The 21,943-nt window shown below is 48.7% G+C and overlaps 1 protein-coding gene across 1 annotated transcript in view; it reads left to right on the top strand.

Moving 5' to 3' along the window:
* LOC119382254 (high-affinity choline transporter 1) overlaps positions 1 to 21,943 on the top strand; it is a 262,537-nt gene that overhangs the window by 167,990 nt on the left and 72,604 nt on the right. The window contains exon 6 of the mRNA XM_037649962.1: positions 97 to 226. Coding sequence (XP_037505890.1) covers positions 97 to 226 — 130 coding nt within the window. The remainder of the gene's footprint in view (positions 1 to 96; positions 227 to 21,943) is intronic.

The raw sequence follows: 21,943 nt of genomic DNA, 5'->3' as shown, positions 1-21,943 counted from the left end.
ACGGTACAAGATCGCATTGAGCGTAGAAGGCCACTCAAAGAAAGCAGCAAGTACAAAATATTTACATATTCTCTCGATTCCATTTTCGCTTGCCAGGTGTACTTCCAGCGGGTGCTGTCCAGCCGCACGGCCGAAGGCGCTGAGTTGCTTTCGTACATGGCTGCACTGGGTTGCCTGTTCATGGCCATTCCTCCAGTGGTCATCGGTGCCGTGGCTAAGGCTGCTAGTAAGTGGACTAGTCAGGTACAAGAGCCAAGCGGCGCTCATGCCGCACGAATGAGCAGCTCCACAATAGCCCAGTTTTCATTCTGGTATTTATGCAGTCATGGAATATCGCCAATGCTAAGCAGACGTATGTTACAACTAAAGCCTACACAGGAAAGGCAACCAAGTGACTGCACTTAGCCATAAAGTGGCAAGTGTTGCTGCATGGACGTGATCTCAAATAAAAATAAAAATGAAATTAGAGTTTCAAGTATACATCTGCGGGTGTGTAACTAGAATTAGTTTGGATCACGTCAATGTGAGCTAAAAAAACCTCCCGCTAATTCCGGCTCTAGGCCAAGCTTTTCAGCGTCGTAGGCCAAGCTTTTCAGACAAAAATGATACGCTGCTATACATTGTGCGCTAGTCACCTAAGGGCGGGGGTGCAAATTCTGGTCCATACGTCGACTTCATAGGGAGGGGGGGGGGCCCTGCGATGACTATTCGCTCTACCGGAAGGGGAACCCTGCACACGCCTATGGCTGAGAGCTATGGAGTCGATGAGGTCGCGATATTATCGACCTGCTTACGATTCCAGAATTACCGTATTCGTTTCTAATTACAGTCTATTTTATTCTTAAAGCTGTCGTTCTCGGCACCTTTCCCAGTTTACTGAAGCTGCGTGCTACTTCGCTGAGCGAGTCATGGTGCACGGCGTTTTTGTTTCGACAGGGCATTATTAGGCAGAAGAATATGCCTTTTTGTGCTTTTATTACGATGAATTGCACGGCTTGACATTTAACAGATAAAATCATTTTGCTCAAGAAGCATCGACAGCAAAAATGAGACATGCTGTATGCACATAAGGATGTAATAAGCCTAATAAAGTTTGTTAACGGCGATAGTTATTGCTGTTTTCTTTTGCTATCAGGGGTGGGGACTGTGCGCGAATCGCGACAACTTCATACAAGCACCAATTGCGCCGCCGAACTGCACATAATAGGAGGAATTGCGTAAAGTGTACAGTTTTTACGCTTATGCACAGCGCCGCAATGGTGCTTCGCGCACAGTTTCCCCTCATGGTCGTATAGAAGTATCACATTTGTTTTTGTACGTCTGACTCTTGGCGCCGTACCGCGTTTACCTGTGTCCCTTATCTCGCGGTTTGCCCAGCTGCGCAGAGTGCTGCAACATGTCTTCAACCTTTTCAGTAAATTCAGAGACCAATTGACCATAGTCGGGTACGACATTAGAAGGCAGCAGCATTTCTTCCTCAAAGGCGGAATAATATGAATAATGGGAGCGCACTCTTTACTGACGTCATAAGCCGGATGGCCTGTCGATCCGCCGTCCGGCTCCTGAGCTGGACTATTTCTTCAGTCGCGGATGCAATCGGCGTTCCTGCTTCGGTAATGTGGGCGGAGCGTCTGCTGCCTTCTTGAGCTGTACCCAAATAATGATTCTGATTGCGCCCGAGTGCGGCAATACCCATACGGATAAGCATCAGAAGTGTTCCGGGGTGTCCATATGTCACGCGGTATTGACGGTGGAGGAGGCGACAATGAGATGTGTAAATACGGAAGTAACCCTGAAAGTGCAACGATGGCGGCGAGCACGATGGCAAAAATCTCATCACCGCTGAAAGACGTCCAGCGGCGAGCATAGAACTTTCCAGAATTATCGCTGGTGCTCACGTTAGCTCCAAATAAACTCGACGACTAAATAGACTGCGCCTTGCGCGCAGTCTTCTCAGAACAGCGCCAAACATAGAGGTGCGGCCTATACGGAACGGTGGTAGCAGTTCTTGCGGGTGAAATCTGATGACATAAAAATGAAGAAATAGCGCGCGTGTTATTTTCCGACGCGTGTTTCTTTTCGCTATGTTTATGTAAGTGGTCCGTTACACGTGTAATCACTGTCGTGCGCAAACCGCACCCGAATGGCTGGGAACCTTCCAGGTTATTTCAGAATCTTGTTTAGACTTGAGCGCGCAAACGCAAAACAGTTGAGTTCATTCTGGAAATAACGCGGCCACCAGCGATAAGTCTCGAATGTTCGATGCCGCATGTATAAATGCCGGCATGCCTTACCGCAGAGCAGATTATCGACGGCCGAGGCTCTGTTCGCCAATTTCAGTGTACAGCGTGCATTGCTTTCTGTAGTTTAAGTGTCCGTTTTCATGCCACAAGTTTGGCCAAATAAAGAGTTTCATCTTGGACACGTCGACTGTGGCCTTCGTCCACGTCACGACCCCGCGACATCTAGTGGAGGTGCTGCTTCTTTCATGATCCGGACGCCCCACGAAGCGCTGACCCAAGCCCAAGCCGCGACGAAGACGACGGCAAAGAAAACCGAGATCGTCGAACAAGCCGCAGGCAGAAGGGACTGCAGCCAGAGTGCGGGCTCCTTCCCGAAAAAACCAGGCAGCCCCAGATCCCGACATCAACCGCAGCAACGATGACCGTCCCCGTGCAGCCTACGCCTTCCTTCTCCGGCAGCTCAAAAAGCCGCCAACCTTCCGCGGATTGTCATTCGAAGATCCGGAGAGCTGGCTCGAAGCCTATGACCGAGTCGCCGTTTTCAATTCCTGGACCAGCGAAGACAAGCTTCGACGTGAATGCTTGGCCTTGGAAGATGCCACTCGTACCTGGTTCGAGAACCAAGAGCGAACCCTGACTACGTTGGACAGTTTGCGTACCAGGTTCCTCGCCATATTCACGAGCGTCGTCTGCAAGGAGAGGGCTGAAGCTCTGCTCGAGACCCGCGTGCAGATTCCAAAAGAAAACATGGCGCTATTCACGGAAGAGATGACAGGGCTGTTCCGTCGTGCAGACCCTGTCATGCCCGAAGACAAGAAAGTTTGCTTTCTTATGCGAGGAGTCAAGCAGGAGCTCTTCGCCGGGCTGATGCGGAATCCACCCAAGACGGTCCAGGAATTCCTGTCAGAAGCAACGACGACTAAGAAGACCCTAGAACTGCGCGCCGCACAGTACAATCGCCGATAAATTCAAGACAATGCGGCTGTTCATGCCCTTGATTCCAACGAGTTGCGCGAAATGATCCGAGCCATCGTGCGAGAGAAGTTGTGAAAGCTCTCACGTTCTCTGCTGCCTGGAGTGATGTCGATGGCGCACGTTGTACGAGAGGAAATTCAACAGTCACTGACTGTTCCTCAGCCTGCACCACGGCAGCTACAAGCCACGGGCTACGCTGCTTCTGCCCGCCGTCACGTCCCCCCTCCGCGCCCACACTAAGACGCCGCCCCGCGGCATTTGCGCCGCCAAACGCCGCCGCCGCCACCACCAACGTCGTACCGGCCACCTGCCGGCCAACGCTACGCTCCGAGGAAGACCGACGTTTGGCTGGCGCCTGACTTCCAGCCACTCTGCTACCACTGCTGGGAGCCCGGCCACACCTACCACCGCTGCCAGTACCGACAGATGGATCTTCGCGGTTTCGCCGTCAATGCGCCGTGCCCACAGCGGTGTGAACGACCGCGTGACATCGCCGAGTACCTCGAAGGAGTGCAGTGGACACCCCGAGGACCCTCCCCATTGCCGTCGCCAGGCCACCACGTCTCTCCCCAACGCCGACCATACACTTGCCAAACCCGCCTAGCCCGTATCCTGAAAACTAAGGGCAGCAACCGATGGAAGTGCGGTTGCTGTACGACGAAATACCACAGACCCTCCGCCGCCGCCGACGACGCCGCGACGAAATCTGAAGAACACGCCGCAAGCCGAACGGAGCCCTGAAGTCGCAACTTCGCGGCCCGAAGAAGACCTGACGACGCAAAGTCGAAGCAGCGGGATAAACCGACGTAGCCATGATCCGATGCCGCGACCTAACCACAACGCAAGGCGACGAACCACCGACTTCGACGCTCTAATCGACGGCCACAACGTCACCGCTCTCGCCGATACTGGAGCCGACCGTTCCATCATCAGTGAGCCGTTCGCCGTTCGCCGTGAAGTTGAAGTAAGGACAGCTTTCGCAATACACCGCATCATAACAGAAGAAAGCGCCAGGCAACTACACCAGAGCCCGTACACAGTTTCGACGCGAGAACGCGAGGCCATAAAGAAACAAGTCGCCGAAATGCTACATCATCCAACCTTCGAACGATATCATCCAGCCTTCTAAGAGCCCGTGGGCGTCACCCGTGGTGTTAGTGAAGGGTAAGGATGGAACCCTTCGCTTCTGCGTTGATAATCGCCGCCTGAACAAAATCTCGAAGAAGGAGGTCTACCCTAGCCCACGGGTAGTGGACACCGTAGGTCGACTCCACAACACGAAGTACTTTTCGTCGATGGACCTCAAGACCGGCTACTGGCAAATCGAAGTTCACGAAAGAGACCGAGAGAAAACTGTCGTTATACCACCACACGGCCGCTTCGAGTTCAAGCTCATGCCCTTTGGTCATTGCTCGGTACCTGCGACGTTCCAGCGCGTTATGGACACCGTGCTGGCTGAATTGAAGTGGCAGGCGTGCCTTGTGTACTTGGATGACGTCGTTGTGTTTGCCTCAAACTTTGACAAACACCTCCGGCGCCTTGAAGCTGTACTTCAAGCACTCAAGATCTCCGGGCTCACACTAAGTCAGAAAAGTGCCGCTTCGCGTACGACGAACTCTTGATCTTGGGCCATGTCATTAGCAGGTCTACAGTTCGCTCAGATCCGCGGTAACTTGAAGGACCGTTCAGGTCGTCTCGCACGATGCAGCATGAGACTTCAAGAATTCGACATTACCGTCGTTTACAAGTCCGGAAGAAAACAAAGCCGACGTAGCCGTGACCCGACACCGCGACTTAACCGCAACGCAAAACGACGAACCACCGACTTTGACGTGCTATTGATAGCCACAATCTCACCGCACTGGCCGACACCGGCGCCGACTGCTCCGTCGTCAGTGGCCCATTCGCCGCCAAGCTGCAAAAAAGTAAAGAACGTTTGGCAAGAACCCGAAATCCGGTCAGCTGGAGACCGCCTAATCACACCAACTGGAATCTGCAGGGCAAGAATCACGATTTACGGCCAGAATTATCCGGCGAGCTTCGTAGTCCTGCAGCTTTGCTCAAGAGATGTCATCATTGGTATGAACTTCCTAAGCCTACACGGTGCAATCATCGACCTGAGATCCGAGTCGATAACACTATCCAGAGACAAAGCACTACCGCTGCACACGCCGCCAGGAAAGCACGCCTGAGCAGTGCTGGTAGACCAGGTCACCATTCGTCCTCGCTCCGGTGTCATCATTTCCGTCGACACTAAGAAATCAGCAGACCTGGAAGGCGCCGTTAAAGGCGACCAGCACCAGTCGTTTAACCGCGAGATTTGCCCTTGCGAGATTTGCTCTTGATTTGAACCCTGCTCCTGCAATACAAGGACTGCTTTTCGTCGTGTTCAAGAATTCGGCAGACACTTGTCCGAAAACAACGCATCATTACAGAGGAAAGTGCCAGGCCACTCCGTCAGAGCCCGTACAGAGTTTTAACGCGAGAACGCGAGGCCGTAAAGAAACAATTCGACGAAATGCCACGCGGCGACATCATCCAGCCATACAAGAGTCCGTGGGCTTCACCTGTGGTGTTAGTGAAGAATAAGGACAGAACAATACGCTTCTGTGTCGATTATGACAGCCTGAACAAGATCGTGAAAAAGGACGTGTACCCTGTCCCACGGATCGACGACACCCGGGATCGACTCCACAACGCGAGGCCCTTATCTTCGATGGACCTCAAGACTGGCTATTCGCCTCGAGATCTTTAAGTGGCGCCCTCTCGCGTGTGACGTTAGAGAGGGGACTCGGGAGCCGCTCTTCGCGCGCGCACTCGTTACATGAAGGCTGCTCGACGCTACCGGCTAGTCGGTCCTGCTCGAGTTATTGAAACATTACTGGGCAAGTTCATAAAGCAATTTTTACTGAATGTTCAAGCAAAATGCCCAGAGAATTCGAGCGGAGTTGCCACCAGGAGCACGTTCACGGTCGATTGCTTCTGGTGCCTGCTAGCCAGCCATCAATGTGTACGTCTGCATGTATGGCGACGATTTCTTTTCCCGACTGTTATGTGGTTGTGGCGCACTCAAAATGACTTTCCGGCCATTTTCGATCACCGATTTCAGCGTTCGGGCTTCGGCAACTGTGTCTGCATTAAAGTGCAATATACGTATGCAGCGTGCTGCGGGTGTTCGGTTGCAAAGCCTGCTCCTTCGATTCAATTCCTTTGTTCGTAGTTTTAAGCGCATGACAAGTTGCGTGCGATGTCATTCAAATAAATTAAATGATCGTTACAGAAAACAACCCTTTCATGAAATCGAAGTTTTCAGCAGCTGCCGTGTAAACGCTCCGTAAGTCATCATCATCATCATCATCATCATCAGCCTGTCTACGCCCACTGCTGGGCAAAGGCCTCTCCCATGCTCCGCCAATCAACCCTGTCCTGTGCTTTGTGCTGCCACATTATACCTACCCAGGCAGCACGCCGGCATTGGACCAATCTCGGAACAATGTTGGTAAACATTGGCAGAAATATTGGTCCTGCGTTGGCTTTTGGGGGTTTGCTACACCTAAATGTGCATTGGTCCAATATTGGATGCCAATGATTTTCCAATAATGGCAAGGAAGGCTGTAGCCAACATTGTCCGTCCAACATATCGCCAATAATGGCAAGGATGGCTGTAGCCCACATTGTTCGTCGTACGTATCGCCAACATTGTATAAATATTGGCAGCTCCAATATTTTTTGCCAGCCTTTATCGTTGGCTGCACCATCGTTCTTTCATTTCCAGCGTTTAACGCTGGAAATGAAAACATTTTCCACTGAATGTGTAGTTTAACGTGAGGTAGATTTTTGTGCACGTAAATAAATGCATGTTGCCCACGCTTTTGCTTTTAGGCAAGCAGCAGGGATAATCAGCGTACAAAAGCTGAGAGTACACACAAGTTTATTCTGCATGTATACATATGGCAAAGATACTGCAAGTTTTGAAAATAATTTCGCATTTCGCGCTTTGTTCTGCTGACCGCTTCCTGGCATATAACAGCTGCACAGAACGTACACTAATTACCTTCAATAACGTCCTTATATTAGAAATCGGGGAAACGGGACCACTCACAAACACACACAGCCTCCCTAGGTGTTAGCGCTTATTTGATTTGTCAGTTCACCGAAGGTTCAAAAGGAAGTCAGTGAAAAGCGAAGCGTGATACAAAATGAAATAAATGAACATGTACACGTGAACAGACATTCGATACAGCCGAGATCCATAACCACCTTGAACTACCAGAAAGTTCATCGCCTATTTATTAATTAAAAGGTGACTGCGGCAAGAGCTTGAAAGTCTGCGACAACTTCACAACTAATAAAAATTTGTGTGTTAAAATCCATCATTTCTTAGCGCGAATCCAGCGGCGAAGGGCAAATGAAAAAAGGGTGTTATGCTGACGCACTACAACGCGAGAAAAGAACAAAATAGCACACGCAAATGCTGACAACATCGCTGAGGGCGAGAACTTAACCAACCTACTTCGAAGCGCACAATAAAGCCCCCCACATCGGTATTCACAAACTAGCAAATTTAAAAAAACTTACGCGGTAATGTAGACAATAATAAACGCAGCGCACATTTCACTTACGAACAACACGGAAAGTAACATGCGACGAAGGAGAAAAACGACATACTGAACGCGATACGAACGCAAAAATCCGGCGGAAAGTTTGCGAGTTGTCAGAACCAGTGTTGGCGGTAACGCGTTACAAGTAACGGCGTTACCGGTAACGCGTTACTTTTTTCGGTAACTTAGTAACGTACTCGTTACAATTTAGAAACTGTAACGGGTAACGTACTTACGTTAACATTTTTCGGTAACGTGTGGTGTCACGTTACTCGTTACTTTTTCATCCTGGGGGTGCCGTTTTCTCAGAGCTCGCCCCGACAAATTCTTTTGTCGCAGCGTCGGACTGCTATCGGCCTGCCAGACATTGACCAAGAAAGCGCGGGCGGAATCGCTTTTTTTGTGTGTGTGGAAATTGTGGGGACCAATTTCTCAAGACGCGCCAACTCCTTGTGTGGAGGTTTGGGCCATCGCCGCACAAAGCTTGATGAAAGCTGCATAAGAAACTGTACGGACATGCTTCTCGTGGAAGTGGATGTAGCAGATGGATTGCTGGCACCTGCGCCTTTTCGTGCCCAAAAGAAAGGCCGTCCGAAGAGAAAGCGCAAGGGCTGGTTTACTCCATACCACGTGCTGATCGTGAAATTTTTTACGTGGGGGAAACGAAGAACTCCCCCGAGAGGCGACAACATAAAAACGATGTCCGCAAGTTCGCGTGACAAAGGAGTACACTCGCTGAGCATAGCATAAACAGCCACCGCATCGAATTCGACAACTCCCGCGTCGTCGACTTAAGCGGCTTTCTGTGGAATTCTGGCCCATCCAGGCGACAGCTGGTAACGTCAACCGGTCTACAGGTGCGCTGCCGATCTAGAGTCTGCCTTATTGTGGAGAATAGGCGTGACCCCCGGCTGGAAGAAAACCCTGAAAAAGAATGCAAGCGGGACGCGAAACGTAGAATTTTTTTTGTAACGCAAAAAAAAACATCTTTTTTTTTTTACTCACTACATTAATACCGCTGTCACACGAACAGCCTTAACCACGGTTAAGCTCACTACGGTTACGGCTAACCACGGTTACAGGCAGCTACACGGCAGACATTACCGCAGTTAGTGTACTAATCGTGGTTATTGCAAACGGGTGATTCCACGAGAGATCGACACGGATCCGAAAGTAGATATTTTAGATTTGATTGAGTATTTAATATTTTATGCATGGTCCCATGCCAATAGCCCGAAAAGGAACTTAATTTTCTTATTAACTGCATAATTTACGAGGGAAAATGTATCACACATATTCAATCCGGAGGGACCAATTTCATTACCTGTCGTTCTCGAAAGTTCACGACGTTGTAAAACACAAATATTATCGTTACAAAGAAGATATTTTGTGTATGAAATGTATGCGCAACAAAGAGTAAAGTAACATTGTTTGAAACTTGTAGAGCGAAGGAAACTGTTTTTGAAAAATGCCTAAATATGCGACATTTATTAGTAGCTACAAAGTTGATAAGGCTTATCAACTTTGTTTTAAAAATAAATTTTGCTTTTTTTATCTGCAACTGCAGCGAAGTTTCTGGTTATTGAACTCCTGAGCGAGTGAGGCTGATCTTGAACACCCTCACATAAACGCTCGCAATTTTTGCGGTAATTAATTTATACAGGTTAAATTGAACAAAACATGTTTATGCACAGATGTTTTTTTACGTGACTAGCCCATTTAAGCATTTCTTTACTACTACAAAATTCGCGCATCTATTTTGCTAGCAAGCACACCATCAGAATTATTGTAAATTTCTTGAGATTTCATTGATGCTTTCGTTGCGAATAGCGTTGATGATTGAATCTCATATTCTGTATAATGTCACATTGAGAAAAATGGCTTCACCATGTGTCAGAGTCAGAAGCCATCACACGTAACTCTAAAGGCAACTTTAAGCCACTATACCATTGCTAACGTCCGGTACATTTGTGCAAGTAATACTCGTTAAATCAGCATTTTGGGTATATTCGTTGTTTGGGTTAGAAGTTTTATGTGAAACAAAATTTTCACATTTAAATTATTGTTATTGTGGGTTCCTGCAGCAAAGACACATCGATTAAAATTTATGATTGCGGAGTAACGGCAGAGGTAACGTCCGTTACTTTTTTTCGGTAACGGTAACGGTAACGCGTTACATTTTTTTGTAGGTAACGTAGGGCGGTAACGCGTTCCTTTTTTTATAGTGTAACGAGTAACGTATTTAGTTACTTTTTTTCAGTAACGCCTACAACACTGGTCAGAACACATCGGCGCTCATCTACGGATCGCTATTCAAAAGTCAAAACAGTCAGGTCCGATGAAGAACAGGGCAGCTGCCTTCTCACTCTGGCATCGCCGTCGAATCTCGGTATCCGTAGAATCGTGGCATTCTGTCTCGGTATCCGACTCCGTTTTTTCCCGATGACTCTCGACTGAATACTGAGGGGCGCGCGCCCGCCGATGCTGGGAGCCCGAACGAGGGAAAGTAACCGCCACTGACTGACGAAGAATAGCCGCCGGCCAGAAGGGGCCGAAACGCGTACGCATCTTCCGAGGTGCCGTCGTCTCCCGCCATCTCCCTCAACCCCCCCCCTCGTTTTCACAGGCATTGAAAGCGAACCGTCGTGGGCGGAGCAGCCGTCAAGTGACAAGTGTTTTATGACCAGCGACCACCGCGCTGCCCCACTGCCGCGAGGAGAGGACGTGAAATTCCGGAGCAAAACATGGCGCCGCGCTGCTTCTCCGGCCTCCCGATCACCGACAACATTTATTCAAAGTGAACACGTCTGGTTGTGTGAAGCGTTGAAAGTGCAAACATAACTCATCGATCATTTAAAGATTCCGCGGGCGATGCCGTAGTCACACAAAGAAGTTATAATCCTGTCATTCAACCAGTCGTGTAGCAAACACGAAAATACACAGCGTGGTTCAAGTCACATGAAATGTTTTGATTGTTTGCCGCTAATAAAGCCGTGAGAATAATTTCGGTGCGTGTGCGGTGCGCAGAAGGCGCACCAGCGCAGAGGCCCATTGCGAAGCAGATGACTTCTATTCTACTCGTCAACGCTATGTACAGCTTCAATCAATGTAAAAGTAGGGTTTTTTGGTTGTTTTTATACAGTTGCGATGTATACGCTGGCTGTATCACACAATTAACGTTAACTTTCAACAAGCATTGCAAAGTGAGATTTTGTTTTGTGTTTCCTTTCTCATAGATGTATTTCTAACAGCGCGCAAAACTCAGTTGAGAACTTGGTACTTATTTTACATTGCTCAACATCTGTAAAACAAATTTTGTCCAACTATTTTGCATATATTTTGTGCCACACTAAATGCCAACCTAAAAATCAAGACCCTGTGTGCGCCATTGTTCCCTTTCTTATAGATTGGAATTTGCAGTTTTGTTTGTTGGCTGACAACGATGACTGTTTTTGCCATCTTTATACAGTAAAAGCTCGTTTTTTCCACACTTGTTAATCCGGAAAGTCGGATAATTAGGACGCGTTCTCTGGTCCCTGCAAACATGTTTATTGTTTAACGGCATCACACTCTCGTTAATTCGGCCATACCTGTCCGCAACCCGGTTAATTCGGACGAACCTCTTAGTAGGGTAGGGGACGCTGCGACGAACCTTTGCCCCCCCCCCCCTAATGGGGAACCCTGCGCACGCCTATGGTGATAAGTAACCAGAAATCTTCTTTGAGGTGCGCTGGATGCCGGACAAAGTGATTTTCATAATAGCGTGCATGCAGGTCGTGGCTCGATTCGGGCTAACCTTCCCTCAGTGATGGTAAAAGGGGAAAAAACATTCTTGCCGATTAATCATGCATATGCTTGCTAGTGTTTATGACATTGGAGCGACAACGTGTAAGTCTGGACGATATTGTCCGGCGCGTAGCATTGGCCGTCCAATATTGTTTAACCAGTCAGATTGACTGGACAATATATCCAATCTACTGCCATTACTTAACCAATATTGTTTTACCAACGGATAAGCTGGCCCAATATTGCCATCCATACGGCCTGGTTCTCCCAACATCGTATTTACATCGGGAACCATGGGCCGTTGTTGCCAACCTCAAAGAATAGCACGACCAATATTGTATGTTGGCTGGCAAAGATGGACCATTATTGGCATCCTTGTAGGCTGGCTTGCCAACATTGGTTTTATAGTGGTTTGTATGGGCCATCATTGGGCCATCGTTTGCCAACGTATAAACAATATTGGACCAATGTGCTGTGCTGCCTGGGTACAGACTGCTTAATCTCATCCACCCACATAATTTTCTGTCTCCCCCTCACGCGTTTGCCATCTCTTGGAATCCAGTCAGTTACCCTTAAAGACGACCGGTTATCCTGCCGACGTGCTACATGCCCGGACCATATCCATTTCTTCTTCTTGATTTCAACTATGATATCCTTAACCCCCGTTTGTTCCCTGACCCACTCTGCTCTCTTCCTGTCTCTTAAGGTTACACCTATCATTTTCCATTCCATCGCTCGCTGCGTCGTCCTCAATTTAAGTTGAACCCTCTTTGTAAGTCTCCAGGTTTCTGCTCCGTAGGTAAGTACCGGTAAGATGCAGCTGTTATATATCTTCCTCTTGAGGGATAGTGGTAGACTACCATTCATGATTTGATAATGCTTGCCCAATGAGCACCATCCCATCCTTATTCTTCTAGTTATTTCACTCTCATGGTTCGGCTCCGCGGTTACTACCTGTCCTAAGTAGACGTACTCCTTTACACCTTCCAGTGTGTCGCCCCCTATCGCAAAGCGCCGTTCTCTGCCAAGATTGTTCCACATTACTTTAGTTTTCTGCATATTAATTTTCAGACCTACTCTTCTACTTTCCGTATGCAGTTAAGTAATCATGAGTTGTAATTCATCTGCGGCGTTACTCATCAATGCAATGTCATCAACGAATCGCAGGTTACTGAGATACTCTCCATTAACTCTTATCCCTAATTCTTCCCAATCTAGGGCCCTAAAAACCTCCAGTAAACACGCGGTGAATAGCATTGGAGAGATCGTGTCTCCCTGTCGTACGCCCTTCTTTATTGGGATTCGGTCGCTTTCTTTATGGAGGACTATGGTGGCTGTGGATCCACTGTAGATTTCTTCAATTATGTTTATATAGGCTTCGTCGATGCCCTGATTTCGCAGTGATTTCGACTGCTGATGTATCCACCGAATCAAATGCCTTCTCGTAATCTATGAAGGCTATGCATAGGGGTTGTTTGTATTCCGCGCATTTTTCTATCACCTTATTGATAGTATGAATATGGTCTATTGTTGAGAAGCCTGTACGAAATCCTGCCTGGTCCTTTGGTTGATTGAACTCTAATGTCGTACTAATTCTGTTAGCAATTACTTTTGTAAATAGCTTGTATACAACGGACAGTGAGCTGATGGGCCTGTAATTTTTGGGGTCTTTGGCGTCCCCTTTCTTATGGATCAAGATGATGTTGGCATTCTTCCAAGATTCTGGTATCTTCCCCGTCGAGAGACACTTCGTATACAGGGTGGCCAGTTTTTCTAACATAATCTCTCCACCGTCTTTCAACAGGTCTGATGTTACCTGATCCTCACCAGCGGCTTTGCCTCTTTGCATTCCCTTTAGGGCTTTCGTTACTTCCCCTGTCAATACTGGTGGGATGTCAGATTCCTCTGGGCTATTACTGCTTCTTACGTTATCATCCTGACTGTCTCGGCTGCTTTACAGATCTCTGTAGAACTCTTCCGCTACATCAACTATTCTATTCATATTGGTTGTGACCTTGCATTCCTTGTCCCTTAATGCATACATCTGATTTTTGCCTATGCACAGTTTTGTCTTCATAGCTTTGAGGCTTCTTCCGTTCTTTAGAGCATGCTCAATTCTCTGCATATTATACTTTCTTATGTCGGCTACTTTACGCCTATTGATTAATTTCGAAAGCTCCACCAGCTGTATTTTGTCTGTTGCATTTGAGGCTTTCATGGTTTGACGTTTCTTAATGAGGTTTTTTGTCTCTTGGGATAGCTTACCAGTGTCCTGTCTAACGACTGTACCCCCGACTTCCACGGCACACTCATTAATGATACTAGTCAGATTATCATTCATTGCGTCAACGCTAAGGTCGGTTTCCTCGGTTAAAGCCACGTACCTATTCCGAAGTGAAACTCTGAATTCCTGTACTTCCCGCTCAGAGCTAGTTCATTAATCGCCTTCTTGCGTATCAGGTTCTGCCGTTCCTTCCTAAAGTCTAGTTGAATTCTAGACCTTACCATTCTATGGTCACTGCATCGGATCTTGTTAACTGCTTCCACATCCTGTACAATGCCCGCGTGGACACACATTATGAAGTCTATTTCATTTTTAGTTTCGCCATTAGGACTCCTCCACGTCCACTTACGAGTAGCCCGTTTTCTGTAGAAGGTATTCATGATCCGTAAATTATTGCGTTCTGCGAACTCTACTAGTAACTCGCCTCTGGCGTTTCTAGAGCCGATGCCATATTCCCCAACTGCATGATCTCCAGCCTGCTTCTTGCCTACTTTTGCATTAAAGTCGCACATCAGTACAGTATATTGTGTCTTTACCTTACTCATTGCTGATTCTACATCTTCGTAGAAGCGTTCAACCAGTTGATCATCATGGCTGGATGTAGGCGCGTAGGCCTGTACCACCTTCATCCTGTACCTCTTATTAAACTTAATCACGATACATATCACCCTCTCTATAATGCTATAGTATTCCTCTATATTGCCAGCTATATTTTTATGAATAAGGAACCCCACTCCTAGTTCTCTTCTGTCAGCTAAGCCACGGGTGTTAAATGGGATGTAATAGGGCTCAGTGAGGTTAGGAGGCCACAGGGGGTTTATACAGTGCTGAAGAATGGACACGTCCTATGCTCCGTAAGTAGTTGAACCTTAAACAAGAAATGAAAAGGTTACCAGTATGTCTCAAAAGGGGATGCACGACGGTAATATGAAATATTTCGTAGGCTGTGTGGCGTTGTTTTTTGCAGCATATTTTAATCCGTACGTTAATAAATGAACGTTTGGTGACTCGTTCGCGATCGTTTGAAATTATGCTGAACAGAATTAGTGTAATTATCCCCTTCAGTCACGAATTATGATACACTGTCTGCAAATGCGTCAAACTCGCGTGGTTTAATTCGAAATCACTCAGTATTATATTCCAAGAAAGAAAATGAAGTAATGTGTTGTTTTTTGAGAGTTTCAGTAATAAATGGTAATTAGCTTATAACGAATTATCTAATTATTTTGCCATCAGTCAGCTTTAATACTTTCCTAAAAAGAATCAACTATTAGGACCGAAATGCATGCACAGTTTGTTTTTGGTTGTATTCGTTTCGAGCGGAGAAAAAAATACTCTTGACGTCGGTCCTGGAGCGCGGCACGTCGAAGAATCGTCTGACATGGTAGTGTCTCCAGCAAAGTGATCCTCTACAGCACTATGCACCACAATAAAATTAAATGACCGATAGTTTCCCACTCAGGAAGCCTGCAAGAATGTTCACACTGAGTTTCAGGCAGTTTGAAGGAACACGCAGCGTGTGACGCGCCTGCGAAGTTCGCGTACACAATTGTGTACACAGTGACTGAAGGGGTTATGCTAACGTAGATAAATAAAATGCTTTCGTATCGGAAGTCGTAGTAAGATGTATTTGCAATAAAGTGGTGTAATTCGTTTTCAACGGTTGGCCTCGATAAAAAGACTCGCAGGGTCCCTTATGCATTTGACTAAGATGACTCGAAGGCGAAATCCATCTTGTTTTTGTTCAACCGATGTATTCTTTCTTCCCCGCCCCCTTCCGAGTGCTTTTTGAACGTAACGTGGTTTTTCACTGCCTACAGGAATCGGAGACATTGCAAGCTTTCTACACATCACCTGGTTTTGCTATCCTCCGTGATCAACCCAACGATAACGGAGGCAATTCAAACCGACGATGTCATGTGGTGACGTCATCATGTGACGTGACGTTATGACGTCAAAAATTTTGGCGGTCTGTGATGTCATGACGAAGTCATAAGGTAACGTCATAGTGTGATAATTTTTTGCATCACTCGTGTTGACGCTGTTACGACCCGTAGTGGTCCCTCTGTAGCGCATCTGATATTACGGGTCGTGGTATCCCACCGCTGCCACCACTGTTATGACCCGTGGTCGTCCCTTTGTTTCGCAGCTGAGAGTACGGGTCGTGGTATCCAGGGCTTAAAATCTCCCTGCTTTGGAGGGGGGGTGCTCATAAGCGGGAATATATATATATATATATATATATATATATATATATATATATATATATATATATATATATATATATATTCACGGGTGGAGTAGACGGCAGAGAATGACGAAGACGAAGTGCTGAGCACAACGCGCTTGGACTGCGGCAGCGTTGTACACTTTAGCTGTCCTTGCGTATATAGTTTCTTCCTCGTAACATCTTTAGTGGAAGGTGCGGGGTACGACTCGCTACAGAGCACCAGGAACTGGATCTCCGCCGCGGACGACGCGTTGGTGCTACCACGATGACAGACCAAGCAACCCAGTGTGAACAGGATCGGTCAGGACCACAGCCGATCGTTGTGGTGCACCCCCGTGATGCTGGGACATTCAACGGCACAATTGGCGTAGACGTCGACGTCTGGCTGGCTGTGTATGAGCGCGTCAGCAAGCAACCACTGGGACCCAATGCTGATGCTGGCAAACATCCTCTTCTACTTGCGTGGCTCTGCAAGACTCTGGCACGAGACGCATGAAGAAGAGTTGACAAGTTGGGATGTGTTCAAGCAAAAATTACGCGATTTCTTTGGGAAGCCTATCGGACGACAAGTGGCCGCAATGAAAGAGCTCGCAGCTTGTGTCCAGACATCCACAGAGCCGTACATCGCGTACATCCAGGACGTGTTGGCTTTGTGCCGCAAGATAAATAGGACTTGCTTGAAGAAGACAAGGTCGGACACATTCTAAAGGGCATTGCCGATGACGCCTTTAATTTTCTACTGTGCAAGGATTGCTGGACTGTGGAGTCGGTAATAGCATAATGTCGTCGCTTCGAACAGGCGAAAAGTAGGCGCATCATTCACCGGTTTGACCGCCTTCCCAACACGGCGACTACGTCCTCCTGCGAAGATTTACCCACGCTACATCAACCACCAGCTCCGGAAAACGTCACCAGGATTGTCCGTCGCGAACTCGAGGCTATGGCTCCCGTTATGTCCAACAGCAGCACTCCCGGAAGCAGTCTCGCTAGTGTTTCATTAATACAGGCCGTGGTCCGCCAAGAGATCGCGAATGTGGGCATTTCGCCATCCTTTCAAAGTGATAGTGCTACTCCCAACTCGGCTCCTCCAGTCGTTGCTGCTGCTACTCCGAACATCCCCGCCGCGCCGCGACGATACCCAGCCGAATGGCGTACACCTGATGATCGGCCTATACGTTTCACGTGCCATCAGATAGGGCACATAGCCCGCCATTGCCGCAGCCGTTGGACCTCATCACCTCGACCAAGCTTTACAATTGGGGATCCCGCTTCGAACGTGCGCCATATGCTCAGTCCTTCCGTGCTGAGACAATTGCGGAGCGTTTTTCATAACATCGAACCAGCCACTCGCCATCGCCCCAGCGTTGTCTGTCCCGCTAGCCCCAATCTCGCCACTCTCGGTCTCCCTTCGACCGCCACTCGGGAAACTAGCTGGTGCAGACCCCGGAGGGGACGCTGCATACACAACTCGAACCGCAAAACTTCTCATTACTGCTGACAAGCGACGCCACCTTCTTGAAATTCTTGTTGATGGTTTACCTGTGACTGCTCTTATTGATACCGGTGCACAAATATACGTCATGAGCTCAAACCTGCGCCGCCGCCTCCAAAAAGTTCTGACGCCCGCGATTGCTCCTACCGTAATCTAGAAGAAAAGACCGCCTCAGCGATCTATTTGCTCCAAAACCGATGCTGCTGTGGCCTCAGCGGCTCTGCAACGCGCAGATCGTGGGTTGTTGAAACGCGGTGAAAGCTGGCATACCGAAGAACTAACGCAGGATTTCCAGATATATCGGTCAAGGCCAACTTTCGCGGTCATAATATCCAATTTTGAGCAAAAATGTGATCGTACTAAACGCATGAAAATGCATTATTTCCAAGAGATATTGGCCAGGAAAAAAACAACAACGTATTAGGCTGAAAAACGTATTATGTAGAATCGTATCAACGCGATTCCACTGCATATATATATTGTCACGTGGTCATGACGTCCACGAAGACAGCAGTCAGCGCGTTCAAGATGAAACTGTTACTTGGCCGAACTTGTGGCAGGGAAATGAAAACCCACAGTACAGCATTACACGCTGTACACTGACAGCGGCGAACAGGGCTTCGGCCGTCGATAAAAACTTATCATGGCTCGGACGTGCCGTCTTTTATACATCACGCATCGAACTTTCCAGCCTTATCACTGGTAGTCGCGCAAGCTCTGGAACAATCGTGAGTATTCGCGTCCTGCGCGCAATGTTAACAAAATGATCTACTACAATCACGTAGCTTCTCGAACACTGCGGCGCGGTCGACGTCGAGCGTGGCTAACTGTTCTTGCGGGTCAAATCCGAATACATCAAAATAAAACAAGAAGTGGGCATGGCAATGCCCCCCCCCCCCTCTTAAAACGCATCGTCCCGATGCGTAACACAGAACATAGAAGCAGAAAAAGAACTATGCATGTAGCACGAAAGAACAACAAGGCAGCAAGCAAAAGCCGAGTCCTCAGGTTCGGCAATGCGCATAAAATGGCCTGAGGCGCACGACGTGAACGACTTCAGGGCGTGCGCTGCGCCGCTGAGAGTTCGTGATGCCGTCCGGAACAGCCTCCTAGTCCAGCGCACCGAGACGCCGTAGCACCTTGTATGGCCCGAAGTATCGTGGAAGAAGCTTCTCGCTAAGTCCCCGTCGACGTATCGTCGTAAGGACCCACACGCGGCCGCTGGTTTGGTACTCCGTGTGGCGTCGTCGAAGGCTGTCACGGTCTACCAGCAAACGCTGATCGCTCTTGATGACACCTACGATGTATTCAGCCTTTGCGGTGCCGACGGGAATTATGGCGCTGGATCTAGGAGGAATGGTGACTTGATCCTCGAGCACGTTCAGGGCATGTTGACATGGATGTTGACATCTGGCGGTGTCGCTTTCTCCGACAATAGAGTTATCGACTTGGTCCTTAGGTCGATGACGGCGCCGTGATGGTTTAAGAAGTCCATGCCAAGTATGCCATCCCTCGAGCAATGTTGCAAAATTACGAAGCTTGCAGAATAAGTGCGATTATTGATGGTGACTCTTGCTGTGCAGACTCCAGACGGCGTTATTACATGGCCCCCAGTGGTCCGGATTGCGGGGCCTTCCCAAGCAGTATTAACTTAATTCAACTTTGCGGCGAACGGCCCACTGATGACGGAATAGTCGGCTCCAGTATCGACGAGAGCGGTGACGTTGTGGCCGTCGATTAGAACGTCGAGGTGACTAGTTCGTCGTCTTGTATTGTGGTTAGGTCGTGGCGTCGGATCACGGCTGCGTCGCTTTGTTCCTCTGCTTCCATGTCGCCTCGTCAGATTTTCTTCGGTGCGCGAGATTTCGTCGTCAGGAGCCTGTCTGGTTGGCGTCGTGTTCTGGAGGTTTCGCCGCGGCGTCGTCGTCGGCGGCGGAGGATGTTCGGTAGTTCGTCGTACAGCAACCGCACCTTCATCGGTTGCTGCCATTAGTTTTCCAGATATGGGCTCGCGGAACGGCCCCGGTCAGGGCCGCTGTACTGCTGTCGTCGCTGAGCGGACCGGTAGCGTCCAGGCGACGGCGAACGCGACGGGGGGCCGGCAAATGCCTCGGAGGGGGGGGGGGCGGGCCCCTTGGGCCGCCTCTGACTTTAAGGCCTGGTAGTATCCCACCGCTGCCACCACTGTTGGGACTGGGGTTGCGTGGCCGGTGCGAAGACATGTGGGCATCGTGCTCGGAGCAGTTACAAGGACAAGTTGATGGAAGGAAATACTTCATGTACTGTATTTACATCTTTCCGATCTCAGTGAACAGGCCTGCCAACAAGTCGGCTGGGGCGACTCTCCTAACAACGGACCGGCAAGGCCTTTAATCAGGTACCAGTCCATTGTGATGTGGCCTTTTCCTTGGTCGCAGGTGTTGGCCTTTTTGTTGGTTGTAGGTGTTGGCCTTTTGGTTGTTGGAAAGTCGGCGACATTGTGGCCTTTTGTGCTGAGGCACAACAGCACCCGCGCCGCCAAACAATGCATCAGGAGGACGAGCTGCTCTACGTGGCCCTGCTTATTTGATGCGGCCGGACACCAGGCTAATCCATAAGTCTGGAGGCGAAGCTCCCGCGATCACTGCTGTCGTTCATGGCATTCCACACGAACACGCAGCTCGCACGAACTCGGGGTTTCTATTCGCAATGCCATAGACTGTCGCGCCGCCAAGCGGAATTCAGGAGCGTCCTCTCGAGGAGGGTTAGTAGACGACAAAATGGCAGCACTACGCATTCGCTCCCTTGTTCAGCTGTGCTAACCTCAGTGTTAACGCGTTGGGAAGGAAAGAACACTACGACTTGGCATGTTCCCTGCATCAGTGAACAAACCGGGCCCTCCGTGACACGAGAAATCTAATTCGTTCTTGCGAGGCGCCAAGTTTTCGTGAAAACACGTGGCGACTCGCGCTTTCAATGCTAGCCCACAGCGTACGCATACTATCAGCTTCGCGAAGCTTTCTGTAGCCACGTAGGTTACTTAAATGTTATCGTCTGACATATTCAGTTGAAGCTCACCCTGTTTTACTTGTATATAGCATTGGTCAGAGTTTCTTGTGGTGCATGAATCCCATAACACTGTACGCAGGAGGTCGCGCCGGCTCGCGATGTGCTCTTGTAAAACTGAGCGATCTCAAGTTGTCGATACATTAAAACATGCCTCTATCCTTTATCAGCAAAGCGCTGTTACTAATCGTGCGAGCGACGTTTCAATCATTCGAGGACGCGTCTGCTCCACGCCTTTCGTGGAGCGAACGCTTTCCACACCCTCCTTCGCCAGTGTGTTGGTTTCATAGCCAGCGCTGCGCCGCTTGTTTTTGTACGTTTGTTGATAGGTGGCAGCGCACTGCAAGCGATTTGCTCGTTGACCGATCTGAGAGTGAAATGTTCTCCGCGCCCAGACGTCTCTGTAATTGTAAACGTGGTGACACGGAGTGGTCGAAGTTGTTCGGCGGAGGAAATTCTTCAGATTGCTTTCAGTGATGTTGAAAGAAACCATCTTGACGACAAAGATTTTTCACTGGACGTAGAAGACTGTGAAGGCACCGAGAGTGACAGCGACGGTGAACGATCAGCTGCTAACTCAAGAGGAACGAGTTGCACTTCACGTCCCCTCGTGCGTTAATATTCTTTCACGCTCGTAAGTCACTTTGATTGTATTTAATGTATAATATCCTTGAGCGAGATCAAAATAAAAGCATAGTTCCTCTTGTGCATTGCATGTATCAATTATTGTGGATATTATGGAGCGCCGCATGCCGCCAACACGCTCGAGCTCGACCAGCGAAGCCAAATGGTTAGAGCGTTGGAACCTGCAGTCACAGCCACAATCCACGCCTCTCGGCTAACTTCTTCGACGTTGCGAAAAGGATACGTGTTCATTCTTTTCGATATTCGTGTTTCGATCGTGCTGATCGAGCCTGCAACATGCGAGTGAAGTGAATTGTACACGGCTAGAGTCTCAGCATGGCTGTGACGCAAGCGCTACTTAATGGGAAGTTAAATGCTTGTGTTCCGTTGAAGACGTAACTCCGCGTTTCCGACTGCACAAGTAATGACGAAGGAGTATTATGTTTGCAAACCGGGACCGCACGGGACCGCACGTTAAACGTGCGGCCCGTGCAGCAGTGATGGCGCTACTCGCTGGCGGCCTAGTACTGCGGCAAATCCGTAAGGCAAGCTCGGTACAACGTATCTATAAACGTTGGCTCGGTACGTACTACCTCGGAGTGCCGTTCTGCTCATACGTCAATTTTAGTTCATGCAGTTTTATGTAGCACGCACAGGATTTCG

This window comes from Rhipicephalus sanguineus, chromosome 2, assembly GCF_013339695.2.
Source record: "Rhipicephalus sanguineus isolate Rsan-2018 chromosome 2, BIME_Rsan_1.4, whole genome shotgun sequence".
Lineage (NCBI taxonomy): Eukaryota > Metazoa > Arthropoda > Arachnida > Ixodida > Ixodidae > Rhipicephalus > Rhipicephalus sanguineus.
This window is presented reverse-complemented; position numbering and strand designations above follow the sequence as displayed.